The sequence below is a fragment of the Terrapene carolina genome, unplaced genomic scaffold (assembly GCF_002925995.2).
Source record: "Terrapene carolina triunguis isolate 2854851 unplaced genomic scaffold, T_m_triunguis-2.0 Scaffold53, whole genome shotgun sequence".
Lineage (NCBI taxonomy): Eukaryota > Metazoa > Chordata > Testudines > Emydidae > Terrapene > Terrapene triunguis.
The window spans coordinates 2,052,827-2,067,782 of record NW_020664404.1 but is presented as its reverse complement, the minus strand read 5'-3'; the positions used below and the strand labels follow the sequence as shown (position 1 = coordinate 2,067,782).

General features: G+C 45.0%; 1 protein-coding gene across 1 annotated transcript in view; it reads left to right on the top strand.

Annotated features, from left to right (window-relative positions):
- The window catches only part of HK2 (hexokinase 2), a 68,262-nt gene extending 58,510 nt beyond the window's left edge, over nucleotides 1-9,752 (top strand). The window contains exons 15-18 of the mRNA XM_024203379.3: nucleotides 1,363-1,546; nucleotides 2,741-2,896; nucleotides 4,898-5,131; nucleotides 6,576-9,752. Coding sequence (XP_024059147.1) covers nucleotides 1,363-1,546; nucleotides 2,741-2,896; nucleotides 4,898-5,131; nucleotides 6,576-6,720 — 719 coding nt within the window. The 3' untranslated portion in view covers nucleotides 6,721-9,752. The remainder of the gene's footprint in view (nucleotides 1-1,362; nucleotides 1,547-2,740; nucleotides 2,897-4,897; nucleotides 5,132-6,575) is intronic.
- The last annotated feature ends 5,204 nt before the right edge of the window (nucleotides 9,753-14,956 follow it).

The window sequence follows — 14,956 nt, the reverse complement described above, 5'->3', positions numbered from 1 at the left end:
GAAGGGACCCTGAAAGGTCATCGAGTCCAGCCCCCTGCCTGCACTAGCAGGACCAACTACTGATTTTGCCCCAGATCCCTAAGTGGCCCCCTCAAGGATTGAACTCACAACCCTGGGTTTAGCAGGCCAATGCTCAAACCACTGAGCTATCCCTCCCCCCCGCTCCATTGATTTAAGTGGAATTGTCAGCAGAATATTTGGCCTTCAGCAGAGCATGAACTGGAATTTTCTGCTATTTCAAAATTTGTTTTTCTTCCGAATTGGAACAAAACATCGAATTTCAAAATTTCCACGGAACAAAAATTTTGGAGAAAAATTGCTTTGGGGTCAATTTAAATGGCTTTTTCTTTCAATGTCAACTTTTTTTCAAATTTTGGATGATATAAAATCAGTTTAGAAAAGAAAAACCAAAATTGTGTTCCATAAATGTCAAAATGGAAATCGTGTCCATTTTCTCCTTGGCAAAATTTTGTTGTTGAAAACGACATGGTCCCATGGAAAATTCAGATTCCACCAAAGAGACTTTTAGCAAGCTTTAGCACGGGTGGGGAACCTACAGCCCAAGGGCTGGATCTAGCCTGCTGCTTAATTTCATTCAGCCTGTGGCAAGTTCCGGTGCCTTCCTGCAGGTCTGGTGCTGCGAGCGCCGGCTCGCCCCGCTGCGGGGGGAAGCCCTGAGCCTCCGTGCCCCCCCGGGTGGGTGAGTTGAAAGTTTTTTTTATATTTCTGTCTCTAAAAAAACACACTAAATTTTAAGTTGCTTTTTACTTGGTGGGATCATGCTACAACTTGACAGGGATGGTGTCAGGGTTAACTCACTGGGCCGGATATGCCTCTCTCTCACCCCCAGGTGCGAATCAGAAGTAACTCTGCTGAAGTCTGTGGCGTTTACACTGATTTACTCCCTTGTTAAGTGGCAGGAAAATCCAGCCCATTATTTTGTGATCCTTTTGAGCAGGGGGTTGGACTAGATGACCTCCTGAGGTCCCTTCCAACCCTGATATTCTATGATACTTGTGTGTGGCCAGCGATTGATTTTTTTTTCTGTGGGTCAATGGCCCATCATAGAAAAAAGGTTCCCCACCCCTGCCCCAGCATTTAGCAGGTAAGATGATAGCAACAGATCATATATAGTAATAGATGGGTGACTGCACACTATAGACATCACAGCTGTATGCTACACCAGGCACTGACAGCGTCTGGGATAGGTTTCTCCCCTGCTTGAGCTGAAAGAGTCTCTGTTAACTACCAGTAGTAGTACAGCTCTTATCTTCCAACCATTTTTTTGCTTTCCCTTGTATTCCCCTCAAAGCAAGAGATGTTTCATGAGCCTTTAGACCTTTCTGTGCTCTTCTGTCACAGGCACGGGCAGCAACGCCTGCTACATGGAGGAGATGAGGAACGTGGAGCTGGTGGAGGGTGAAGAGGGCAGAATGTGCATTAACATGGAGTGGGGGGCGTTTGGGGACAACGGCTGCTTGGATGACTTCCGGACAGAATTTGATGTGGCAGTGGACGAACTTTCTCTGAATGCCGGAAAACAAAGGTGTGTGCCCGCACAGGGCCTTGAAGACGGCCGTGCTTTCCACGCTCTCTTGGAGAACACATGGCATTAAGGGATCTCTCTAGCACATACTGGTTCTCAAACTTTTGTACTAGTGACCCCTTTCACATAACAAGCCTCTGAGTGCGACCCCCCCCCCATAAATTAAAAACACTTTTTTGTATATTTAACACCATTATAAACGCTCAAGGCAAAGCGGGGTTTGGGTTGGAGACTGACAGCTCGCGACCCCCCATGTAATCACCTCGTGACCCCCCGAGAGGTCCCGACCCCCAGTTTGAGAACCCCTGGCCTAGCACATCCTGGGCTACAGGCCAGGGGCTAAGATTTGTCCCATTAGCTTCATTACATGGTACCTGAGCATCATGAAGATTCCTCCCCGTTTTTCTGACCATCACCTCGGCAGAATTTAAAATAAACCAAGGCTAGAACTTGGGATGTTTCTTTTTCATCTCTCTGTGCCTCTTTTCCACCCACAGCATGGTGGGATCATGCTACAACTTGACAGGAATGGTGTCAGGTTTAACTCACTGGGCCGGATATGCCTCTCACTCGCCCCCAGGTGCGAATCAGGAGTAACTCTGCTGAAGTCTGTGGCGTTTACACTGATTTGTACCCTTGTTAAGTGGCAGGAAAATCCAGCCCATTGTTGTGCGATCCTTGGAGAGAAAGTGCCGTGAGAGGCGCAAAGTATTTAAAGGGCAGCCTAGAATTCCTCTACAAACCCCATCCTAGAGCCAGGTGGTTCTCACCCCACTGCAGCTGAGCATTTCATGTTCTTAATGCTGAGCAGGGCTCCTCCCACTCTAATCTCTAAGTGCACATCCGATGATGCAGATGCCAGAGTCCAGCCCATGTGATGACACCTCCAAATTACCCCATTTGACGCTGTCTTTGTACTTAGCTACTACAGCAACGAAGGGCAGGCGAGTGCCTCTCAATCGTAAATGGGTTTTGTCCTTCCAGCACCCTGCGAGATAGGGAAGGATTGTTATCTTCATTGTACAGGTGGGGAACTGAGGCACTGGGGGGAGATTCAGTGACTTGCCTGAGATTACACAGGGAATCTGTGGCAGAGCTGAGCATGGAACCCAGATCTCCAGAGTCCCAGTCCTTTGCCTTACCCCCTACCCTGTCCTTCCTACCCCACGCTCAGCTGTGCCTTTTCAACTCCAGGTTTGAGAAAATGATCAGCGGGATGTACCTGGGCGAGATTGTCCGAAATATCCTGATCGACTTCACCAAGAGGGGGCTGCTGTTCCGGGGGCGGATTTCCGAAAGGCTGAAGACCAGGGGGATATTCGAGACGAAGTTCCTGTCTCAAATTGAGAGGTGAGATTCCAGACGCAGAAGGGAGGAGTTGGGAAGGTGGATGAACGAAGACTCTTGCCCCTTGCCTACAGATGGGATGTAATCGAGTTGGGGAAAGAATATCCAATGACATTTAGCAAGGTCTTGAGTACAGCTGGCAAATGGAAAAATTGAAAAAAAAATTGCTATGCGGTTCATTGACCGAAGTTTCATTTGACCTGAAACCGAACAATTTGTTTTGATTTCAAGTCTTTTTATAACCTTTTGAGTTTTTAATAAAATTAAAGGACATTTTGAAACAAAACACTGATATTTTTCAGATTTTTTTTTTTATTGAAATGATTGGCGAAATGTTTGGGTGTTGCCAAAATCTGTATTATTTTTTGCCCCCCACGCCTTCCCTCCCCCCCAGTGTCAGACAAAACATTTTGCCCAGTTGTGGTTTTCAGCGTTCAGCAGCTTGCTGGATTCTAGCTCCCACTTACCCCGCTCAGTCCCTTGCGGGATCTGCTTCTTGCAGAGCAATGTCATGCCGAGGGTTTTCATGCTGCATTAAAACCAGTCCCCTGTACAGCAGTGACTGTTAATCTCTATTTTTTTGTAATATCACTGACCCATTGTTTCCTTCCTGAAATAATTTCCCTTCTTGCGCGCACACGCTCCAGTTTGTTGTGTGGTTGCTCACGGATGTTGCCTTGCACGCCCTGCTCAGCTGCGGTGTTGATCTTTAATTGTTGCCATTTTTAAAAAATGTCCTCCATTAAAGCACTGGGGGGAGGTGGGGATGGGTAGGAAGAGGCTCTGATTCCTGATTGACTCACATGGTAAAACTCCATAAGGGATTCCAAACATCTGCAACTGGGAGTGATATAGTAATATAGTTCTAAGGAAGTCAGTGGAATTTCATCCAAGTCACATTAGATCCAGAATTCTTCCAAATTCTTAGGTGTACATGTAAATAACTAGATAGAATCCCAGGACTCTGGCTGTGACACTGTCAATGGGGTGGGTTTTTTGGGTGGTGGAGGATGAACCAAAGCTGTGAGTGCAGAGTTCTCTCTAATCCCGCTGCACTAGATATTAACAAGCTATTGTTAACTGGAGGAGCTACTTCTGCGCTCATAATCGGGGGCTTTATGATGAAATCACCACTCTGATTATGCTGTAAACTTAGTTCACGCTGGTGAGGTCTGCTGAGTGGAAAAACAGGGATTTTCAAAGGTGCCAAAGGGATTTAGGACCCAGATCTCATTAAAATCCAGTGGGACTGGGGCATCTAATTTCCTTAGACCTCTTTGGAACTCCCAGTGTACAGGAAATGCTGCCCCTTTACTACCCAACATATCTGCCTCCTGGGTATTCAGTCAGCTCTGTTGATCTGAGTGACAAATAGAAGCATTACATTTGAAAGGCACTTTGAGTGACTTAGGTGCTCTTGAAAATGAGCCTGGCTCCTAAGTCTCTTAGGTGTTGCAGCGCTGAGTGGAGCATCACCTAAATACCTTTTCAAAATCTAAATGAGACAAGGCAGGTGAGGTCCTATCTTTTATTGGACCAATTTGAATGGGCGGAAGGGACAAGCTTTTGAGCTTCACTGAGTTCTTCCTCAGGTCCGGAGGTGGTAACCAGAGTGTCCAAGCTAAATACAAGGTGGGACAGATTGTTAAGCATAAGGCTTTAAAAATCTAGACCTGGTTGCTTCTCACTCTCTTAGCCCCGTGGAGACAGCTCAGCTGCAGGAGAGTGAATTGGAAAATCTCTTCTTCCTTGTGCATCATCAACAGGATTCTTTGCCAAGTTCTGATCAGTTACGCCCAGTGCAAGCAGTGGGGCTGCACTGAAGGCAGAACCTGGCCTGCAGAAGCTGTTATTACACGAGAAGGACTGAATTGACGTCATTCTTTAGATTAGAACTATACTTCTAAGGGCATCCTGAGTCCAGACTGTGTCTGCATTCTGATGTTGACAGCAGGCTTTCTTTAGGTCTCTAATGCCTCTCCTGCCCTGTCTGCCTTCCTCCAGCGATTGCCTAGCCCTGCTCCAGGTCCGCTCCATCCTCCAGCACCTGGGCCTGGAGAGCACATGTGATGACAGCATCATTGTGAAGGAGGTGTGCACCGTGGTAGCCAGGCGTGCTGCTCAGCTCTGTGGCGCTGGTATGGCAGCGGTAGTGGATAAAATCCGGGAGAACCGCAAGCTGGACTTCCTTAAGGTCACAGTTGGTGTGGACGGGACACTCTACAAACTGCATCCTCAGTAAGTTACCCTGGGTGAGAGTCCCCGTAGGTCAGAGGTTGTTCCAAGGGGACGTTGGCAGCCAGATATGACCGTCACAAGCAGGCTACAATGGCAGACATAAGAACCAGGGCTGGTTGAAAACTTTTCATCCACCTTTTTTTGGATAATCCAAAAATATTCATATTGTTCGGTATTTTTTTTTCCCCATGGAAACCAAACATTGGCTTCACTTTTGAAGTGAAATGAAATGAAAAAATGTTCACTTTTGGGGTATTGGTTTTTCCCCCTTTCTCTTTCTCAAGGGACTGAAAAAGGAGAGGAATGAAAGGGAAAAATTTGTATCAAAACAAATTACTTTATTGAGATGAATTTTTTTTTTAAAAAATCCATGCAAAATTGAGATTTTGGGTTCTAAATCTTTCGCCAAAAATATGCGACCATTTCTCAACCAGCCCTAAAACAGTGGGATGAAATTAATAGGCCAAACCTGGGGTGGGTTGGGGGGGAGGTGGTGAAGTTGTGATCCATTAGGTGATGGAATATGTTCTGCATGGAAGGTGTAGAAGCACCCTTGTCTTGGTCACTTAACAAAGGGCTGGGAGACCTACTTTTGAGACCATGAGACATGCTTTAAAGACTGTATCCAACCGGTCTTGGATTTCTATGACTGACATTCGTTTGTGAATAGCTGTGTTGCTGTGTCTACATTTTCATTGCTAATTGAGTCAGTGCAGGGCTCAGGAAGCATTCTTCCTTCTGCCCCGGGATGGCTTGTCCAGTTAGTGCAGTGCATTATGGGCTAGATCAGCTTTGAGGATGCCATTTTGAAAAGTTCAGCTTTTCGAAAGTCAGGAACGAAAGGTGCTTTACCCCCTTGGGTCCATCATGCTGGAGACTCACTGAGCTAAACCCAGCCTCCTCAGCTACCAACCCAGGGGAAGTGGTAGAAGGAGCGTGGAGGCCAGTGGAGCTGCTGCTATATGGACCCGCTAGGTTGTTCTCGTTCACGAAGAGCAGGTACCAACTGCTATAACCCTGAGGCTGTTCTAGGGGCATGGAATGGCTCTCTGCAGGACTGGGAAGTGGTGTTCCTCACTGCATCCCAGAGGATCTCCCTAGTCCACAGCCTGACTGCTCAGGTCCAAGTTTGTACTGTTAGATGGTGCCTAATGTAACCCACCTCAATACAGAGTGGGTCCCTGTTTCCATCTATTGGCTGGCCCATGTAGAGAGGTGTATGGGTGCCTTACTCCTTTAGCTTACACAGTAGAGACCATGCGGTTAGATTCAGAGGTCTCAAGTTCATTCCCCACAGCTGATTCATCCAGATGGTCATTGTGGGAGTTCTTTGTTCTTCTGACCATCCTCTTAGCCGAGATTAAAATGAACTGAGGCCAAAATCTAGGGTTGAGATGGGGAGCATCATAGATATACTCACTTCTGTCCTCCTCCCCCCCTGCAGCTTCTCCTCCATCATGCACGAAACGGTGAAGCAGCTGACCCCGAAGTGCGAAGTGACCTTCCTCCAGTCAGAAGATGGCAGCGGCAAGGGGGCGGCGCTCATCACGGCGGTGGCGTGCCGGATCCGGGAGGCTGGGCAGCGATAAGAGGGGTCGTTCGGAAGGCTTGGATTTAACAGAGCAAAACCAGTGGACCCCTTCCCACCCTCCAACACACACTCCTTCTCCTGCTCCTCAACACGCAGATTTTTAGCTTTACTTGTTCTATCGAGATACCACCACTGAGACCTGAGATGCCGTGTGTTAGAAGTTATTTTCTTAGGAGTTCTATTGCATGCCATCAAACTACCTATCGAGTAAAGCTAAAAGTGTTGTCAGGGCGTGTAGCTACGTTTCCAGTCAAAGCCCTTTTTGTTTCACCGCAGCCTATTTAAAATAGTAAACCTCCCTCTCCAGCCACAACGGTGTTTGTTCTGTAGCAGTAGAAGGATAATGCCAGAGCAATTAAGACACTGCATTGTCACTTCGATAGTAAACAATACCTATTTGTAGATGTCCAAGTCTTAACATAAGCACACTAGAAAGCAAAACCTCTTTTAAGATTGGGTTAAAGACCTCCACTAGTCTTTTACCCTGATCAAGGCTGTGTTATTTCCATGAAAGTCATGGTAACGCTCTTAAAAGCACAGGGTGCAGCATTTAAATCAGTGCGTTTGAATCTGTGCCGAAGGATACAAAGTGTCCGTATGGAGTGGTGAGTAATATTAAAGTACCTGCTGGATCGAGTTAAAGGTGCTTCTTTAATTCGACCAGCAGAGCATGTGCCTGGAAATACTTGGGGACTCAGGGTGTAGTCCCATTTCCCAGCTTCTTCTCAATCAATTAAATGTAGTACTTGACATGTGTAGCCAGTGGCGACCCCTACTGGCGCATGCATGCATAGAAAAAACCATCATTGAAATGAATGGTTTCTCTTCCACAACCGTTTCAACACCGTGCCCTCAATTGATGTGGTGAGTTTGGTTTTATTTTTGTCTGTGAACTAGCTCTGTATCTTTATTCGTAAAAACCCCATAGGTCACTTCTGGATTTATGCACTGTATTTATGTTTCGAGAGATCTTACGTCTTTTATGTATATAGTCATGAACGGGGATTGTTATTGACTAGTTTTAATGTGGTTTGAGAGACTAGCGCAGAATGCTCTTTTATTATTATTAATTAAAATAACTGTCTGGGAGCAGGGTGGAAGGACTGAAATTTCTGAGGACAGATGTATGGGTGGGGTGCAGTCATTTCAGGTCTTGTATCATCACGGGAAATGGAAGTATGAAGGCCAGGTATTCAGTGCACTAAAAGAAATAGTGGCGGCCAGGGAACAAATTAATTGGTTAGTTCAGAGTCTGATCCTGCTCATTCTGACTCACAAGTAATCATTGCTCATGGGAGCAGGCCCCTATTGAGGCAAGCACGGTCCTAATTCTGCTTACACTGAAGTCAATGACAAAATTCCCATTGACTTTAGCAGTGCAGGAGCAGGTCCTTGGTTTACTCACTGGAATAAACCAAGATTAGGCCCTAGCTGTTTCTAATCTAAAGGGTTAAACATTTTATTCTGCAAATATACGTTATTCTTCGTCGCCACCTCCAGCTCCCATTGAAAGCAACTGGAGTTTTACCGTTGACTTCAACAGGAGTTGAGGTTCAGGTCTGAATTTCTTACAAGATTTGGTCCAAGTCCTGCAAACAGGCACCATGTTTTGCTTGAAGCATGTGAGTAACCCACTGCTGTTGATGGCAGCACTCACCTGCTTATAGTTAAACACATGTGTGTGGGTACAGGAGCTCAGTGGCAAAGAAATAAGGGTAATTTTGTGACCCCAAATGTCAAAATCCTGGTTTTCCAAATTGGCGTCCCCAAAGCTAACAGCAGGTTTGCTCTGTGCAGCAGAACTCTCCCCACCACTTCACTTTTTATGATAAAGAGTTAATAATTTTGCCAACAGAAAACTGTGCAGACGGATTAAATTCTGCAATTTCTTGTTTCCAAAACCAGCAAATTCACACACAGAATTGTGCGGGGGTGTGTGAGGAATCACGTAAACTTTTTTGTAAATATTTAACACGAGGTAACACATGTCTGGTGATGTACACGTGAAAACCTCCAACTGACCATCAGTTTGGAGGGATATAGAATTTGTGTGTGTGTGTGTGTGTGTGTGGGTTGGGGTTTTTTTTTTTGTATATTTTTATACTGCTTCGGGTAACTTCTTTACCAAAATAATCTCTATGTGGCTGTCAATTCCAATAGCGCCATTTTAAAGCACGCCACACGTGTCTCTTGGCATTTTAAATGCTTATATTTTTTATAAGCTACAAGATTACAATATAAAATAAATGGAAAAATCAAAAATGATGTGTACAGAAATAATGTAAGAGAATCATCCAGTTTAGAAACTTTAGATGAATTTAAATAAATGATCTTTTAAAAACAAAACAAAACTGAAAATCATCTAATCCAATACCAAGCAGTTGTGTGTGATTCTTTTACTGGGATTACTAGTATTTGCCTACTGATCAAGGCATTTTTGCTTTGATTATATCTACTGTACAGTGGAGAGGGTTACAGTCGGTGGGTATATTTATAAACTTGAAGACAAGGGATTATCCAGCAGTGTACCTCTTTTTGAAATACACTATATTTCACCAGTAGTGAATGAGTTCACTTTTACCACAGATGCTTTCTTTGCAATCAGTGACATAGTGGGTGCCAGGGCAATCCCTTTTTGTAGCTGATTCAGGGTCTGGTTCAGCAAAGCACTTGGGCACGTGACTTAAGGGGTTATAAGCACACACTTAAACTTAAGGGTATGTTTAAGTGCTCTGCTGATTCTGGGGCTTGGCAATGTTGGCTTCTCCCTTTCCTTGCAGTAGAGTGGGTTACGACTGTGCAAATGGTTTAATTCTCACCTGAGGAGTTGCATTGACGTAAGTGGATTGACTTGTATGAACAGAGCCGTAACAAGGAATTTTTGTGCCCAAGGCAAGGGCCGGCTCCAGGCTCTTCAGTGGCAATTCGGCGGCGGGTCCCTGAGTCCCTCTCGGAAGGAAGGACTTGCTGCCGAAGAATGAATTAGGCGGCGGCGGCAATTCGGCGGCAGGTCCTTCCCTCCAAGAGGGACTCAGGGACCCGCCGCCGAAGAAGCGGCAGTGGTAGAGCTGCCGCCGAAGCGCTGCTGATCGCGGCTTAGCTGCGCCCCCCACTTTGCACCCCCGAGGCAAGTGCCTCACTCACCTCGCCCTTGTTACGGCACTGCATGAATAAGGGGTTGCAAGATGGAACTAGCCCCTAGCCATGGTCCTTCACCCCTTGCTTATGGGCCCATCCCAATGCCCACTGAAGCGAATGGAAGTCCTTTCACTGTTTGTTTGTTTGTTTGTTTTATATGGGCATTAGATTAAGTGCTTTGCAGAGCTCGGCCCTGTAGTGCCCCCTGAAGTAAGTGCATGGGAGCAATCTCATGATGTCAATGGCACTACTTATGCACTTCAAGCTAAGTAGGTGCTAGTGTTTTGCTGGATCTGGGCCTTGGTGAGTAGTCCCATTGGAGTCAATGGCACTTAATTGAGTGAGCAAGGAAGGAGGGGAGGGATAGCTCAGTGGTTTGAGCACTGGCCTACTAAACCCAGGGTTGTGAGTTTAATCCTTGAGGGTGCCACTTAGGGAACTGGGGTAAAAATTGGGGATTGGTGCAGCTTTGAGCAGGGGGTTGGACTAGATGACCTTCTGAGGTTCCTTCCAACCCTGATATTCTGTGATTCTATGAAAGCTACATTAGGCTCTTGGAATGAGGGTCAGATCCAGAATTGTGGAGCACCCTTCATTCCCATTGACTTTAGGAGTGGAGGGCTTCTCGGCACGTTTTAGGAGGTGCTCAGCACCTGCTCTCTTGCAAATGGAACAGGCTTAATGGCGGCAGGATAAGTTCCCAGGAGCTCACAACTATCTTCAAGCTTTCTTGTCCTGACAAGTGTGTAGTTATGTGGCTCCTGGAATTTCTCCCCAGCGTAGGCTCAAATGAGATCTGCAAAGAGGTGGGAGCTCTTGAGTGAGAAAGGAAAGCCTTTCCATGTGGGAAGTATTGTTTTAAAATCTCTATGCTACCAAGTTGTGGGAGCCAGATCCAAACTTTCTCAAAGTTCGGAGGGAATTCCCATCTGAGTTTTGGGTTTGCCCAGTTACAGAGCAATGGGTTAGTTGTGAAGGCTGTCTCTGAGCTTCCCCAAAATTTCGATCTGGGGTGGATAGTTCAGGGCCCATCTCTCTTAAAAACACGGCCTGTTGTACCTCCCTGTACAGCTTCTTAGGGATGCACTGGGTACACTTGACTTAAGCTGCAGCAGAGGCTCCTGCCCTCTTTTCATGCCCACTTTGACTCAGTTGCAAACCAGAATCCAATGTGTTCCCAGTTCACCTGAAACAAAAATTATACTTGAAACATACAGATCATCTCCAGACCACGTAACTGAAAATATGTCTTCGGCATATGGCTCAGTTGTGTGTATGCAGAATATTTCCTCTGTTCGCTTTAAGAGTACAGTTCGTGCACTTTTCTGTATCGAAAGAGAAAGCATCAGTACATGTAGAAAGCCGCTGCTGTCTTACCATTCCTTCCAGTTTAGGAGCTAGGAGAACTGTATTAAGAATTTATAGCTGATGGCAGGTTGTGAATGCAGCTTTTTCAGGAGGACGTTGTTCTTGGTTCAGAAGCTGGCCAATGTGAAATGGAACTGAGACACATAACAAAGCGGGATTGTAACTTCTAAACCAGAAATTACAATGGGATGTTATATTAATGTGTGTCAAAATGAGAAAGGAAGATCAGATCATGTTGACAGGCGTTGATTCTCAACACTGGTCTGTCTTTCCTCCACTAAGAAAATTTTGCAACACTTTTCAGGATGGCTTATTTTTTGTTCCCATTAAGATGCATTTTCTTTGTTCTCTTTGATGTAAGGTTTATTTCTTCTCCAGAAAGGCAGGGATTCATCTTTTAGCAAGCTGGCACCTATTTTTCTCCCTGATGTTAGTTGCCAGGTATAAAAGAGAGAATCATTCTTTCTACCTTACAAATTATTCATTTGGCTGTTACCTTGGATGGGATTTTTTATTTGACAAACTGTAAAATATTGTGCATGGTAGGAAGAACCTTAACATGCAGATCTCAGAGCAGAATGAGCTAGGCCTGGGGCAAATTTATAGTGAAATCTGCCTTTAAGCAACACACATGATCTAATAAGTCTCTAAATTGCAGTAGAATATTTCAGAGGCAACATAGTCCAGTGGATAGTAGGACTCAGAAAACCTGGGTTCTAGTCCCAACTCTGCCACTGATTCTCTGCATAACCTTTTCTCAGATATATTGAATATCTTCAAAACCCAACTGAACTCAGCTGGCTTTGTGGATGTTCAATCACACTAAAAATTAGGGCCTTTAAAAAAAAAAAACTCTGTGCCTCGGTTTCCCCATCTGTAAAATGGGGATAATAATGCATATCCTTGTGCAAAGCACTTTGAGATCTATGGGAGGAGAGTGCTATGAAAGAGATAAGAATTCTTATTCCTTATTGCTTTAAAGCAGTCATTAAAGATGGAGCGTTACCTTCTGGAGGTGACCCTCTGTTGCAAGAGTCATAGTATATTTCAGATAGAGAGAGGTTATTTCACAGACTTCCTGTAAAATGTGAGCTAGTCCCAGAGACAGTCTGGACTCTTTTTATTGGCCTGAAACAAAGAAAAGTGCATCTTAACGAGGTCTTCAGAATGGGCTCCTTAGGGGGCCAGAGGAGATTTGATTTAAAGCCAAAGATCGTTCAGCTATTAGCAGCAATGATTGACTGTAGATTTCAGCTGTTCTGTTATTTTTGTGTTTACAATATTTATTTTTAGTAATTTACTGCCGTACATAGGATTCCTTATTTTTGTACTTTTCATACCATTTTTCTTAGTGTGGTATTGTACTTCCAGCTTCCCCATGGCACGATGATTATTCCTACAAATAAAAACTGTTCTCCAAGGCACAACTTTATCTGGTTGGGCTTGTGTGGTTCTTTTCAAATAATTTCAGAACGTCTTAATCTCATCTCGCAAAGAGACCCACATGGACAGAACCTTAATTAAGGCCCAGCCTTCAAAGGATCCACACAGACCATCCCCTTCTGCCTACATGGTGTCTTGCTGACGTGATGGTGCCTGAGACCCCCCTGTGAGCATACAGGCCCTTCAGTGCAGACTCATTTAGTTGTATTGGAGCCACAGTGAGGGTAGGGGAGGGTTTGAGACAGTGGGACCCTCCTGACATACCACGGACCATTAAGCTCTGGTGCTAGAGTTTGTACATTTCAAGCTGTATGAAGAGAAACTACATATGCACTCGTCTAGCACCTCTCATTCAAGGATTGCTTAATCCTCTATAAGCCACTTTAATGTTTCTAAAGGAAACCAAGACAAGAAGTAGGGTGTTTGCCCTGTTTTTGATTCTATATGATGCACACATGTGATTTTACACACACACCCCATTTCAGTCAATGCTTTCTTAACACTAGAAAGCCAGGGGCCTCCCAGTCCTGGAAGAGGCTTTATGGAGGCAGTGCTGTCTAGTGGCTGGAGCACTAGATGGGGAGTTAGGAGACCTGGGTTCTATTCCCAAATCCTCTACTAGTTCTCCCCCTCACGTATCTACCTAATACACTAACGAACATTCTTCACTTGCCAGTGCTATTTCTCACTCCACTATGGCTGTGTAATCATTGTCCCTCTGCCTCAGTTTCACCTCCCACATTTTGTCTTGTTTTAAATCGTAAGTTCTTTGCGTCATGGACAGTATCTTGCTACATGTCTATATGGCGCCCAGCACAATGGGGCCCCAATCTTGGCTGGGGCCTCTGCTGCTATTGGGTAATATAAGTTTGACATCAGCAGTAGCAACGAAGTGAAACCTGATCTGAAAATGGAAGTGGTCCTGTTCAGAGTGTTTACACTTTTATTAACAGTGCTTTAGTGAAGGGTTTTTAGGGTGAAGGGCCCTTCCCCATCATTTAAGGCTAAGAAAACTGCCAGTTTCTTTGAGTAATGCAAAAAGTTCTCCAACAAGATGAGGCAAGTGAAGACATGATATTCCGGATATATCTAAGGCAGGAAATAAAGCAGCAAAAAAAAAAAAAAAAAAAAAAACTTTAAAATCCCCCAAAATGAGCATTATTCAGCCTTATATGCATCATAGCCAAGCCCCAAAAGGCCCAGATCCAACTTTCTTTCCTTGTACATCCCCTTTAGTTGAACAGCTATAAACTATAGACACAAACAAAATGATTTCCACACAGCTTGCGTTTCAGTTGTCTCATTTGTTTACCAGCAAGCACACCACAGAGACACCTAGTGGCTGAATAATACATTGTATGCATTATTCTTGGCTGTTTTACCGATGGGGGAACCAGAGACGCAGCTGCTGTGAACAATGCCCTTAGTCACCCAGCATGCCATGGGCAGAGCAAGGGATAGGATCCACCATTCCTGACATAAACCCCAGCATGCAGCCTCTGACGGGACTTAGTAAAATGCATGATCTTGGGAGCTATGTCGTCTGACGTGTGACTGCCTTGAAGTCTGCAGTGTTGAGCTTTGCTGGGCATAGCCTCGTTTGGCCCGGAAGGAAACTGAAAAGAGCTAGCCATTTAAATTGCCAAGTTCAACAAGACATAATTAATGTTCATTTGGGGCCAAAGAGCCACACTTGAAGGGAAAGAGAATAAGACCTGAGAGCGTGTCTGAATACACAGGGTGTACATTTTAACTATACTGCTATAGTTAAAGCAGTAAACTATACTGGTACAGTTAAGTCCCTTAGGCCAGGTTGACACTACAGATCTGTGTCGGAATACCTGTGTTGCTCAGGGGTGTGAAAAATCCACATCCCTGAGAGATGTAGTTATACCGACCTTAACCCCCATGTCAACGGGAGAGCTTCTCCCATAGATACAGCTCCTGCCTCTCGGGGACGGGGGTTAAGTGTCTTCACTGAAGTACTCCAGCTGCATCAGTGCTGCTGTGTTTTAAGTGTGGACTTGCACTTAGTGTGGATGCGGTTCTACTAGCATATATGTGTTTATACTGGCATCGCTTATTCTTGTACAGGAAGGGGAATAATCTAGCCTGCTATTAAGGCACTTTTATACTGGTGCATAGGGGTTGTACCGCTAAAACTGTTTGAGTAGAAAAACACACACACCCCACAACCAACACAACTATTCCAGGACAAAAGCTGTGTAGACCAGTGATGTGATTTTTTCAAAAGGGTTGATCACCTGTAGCTCTTGTTGACTACA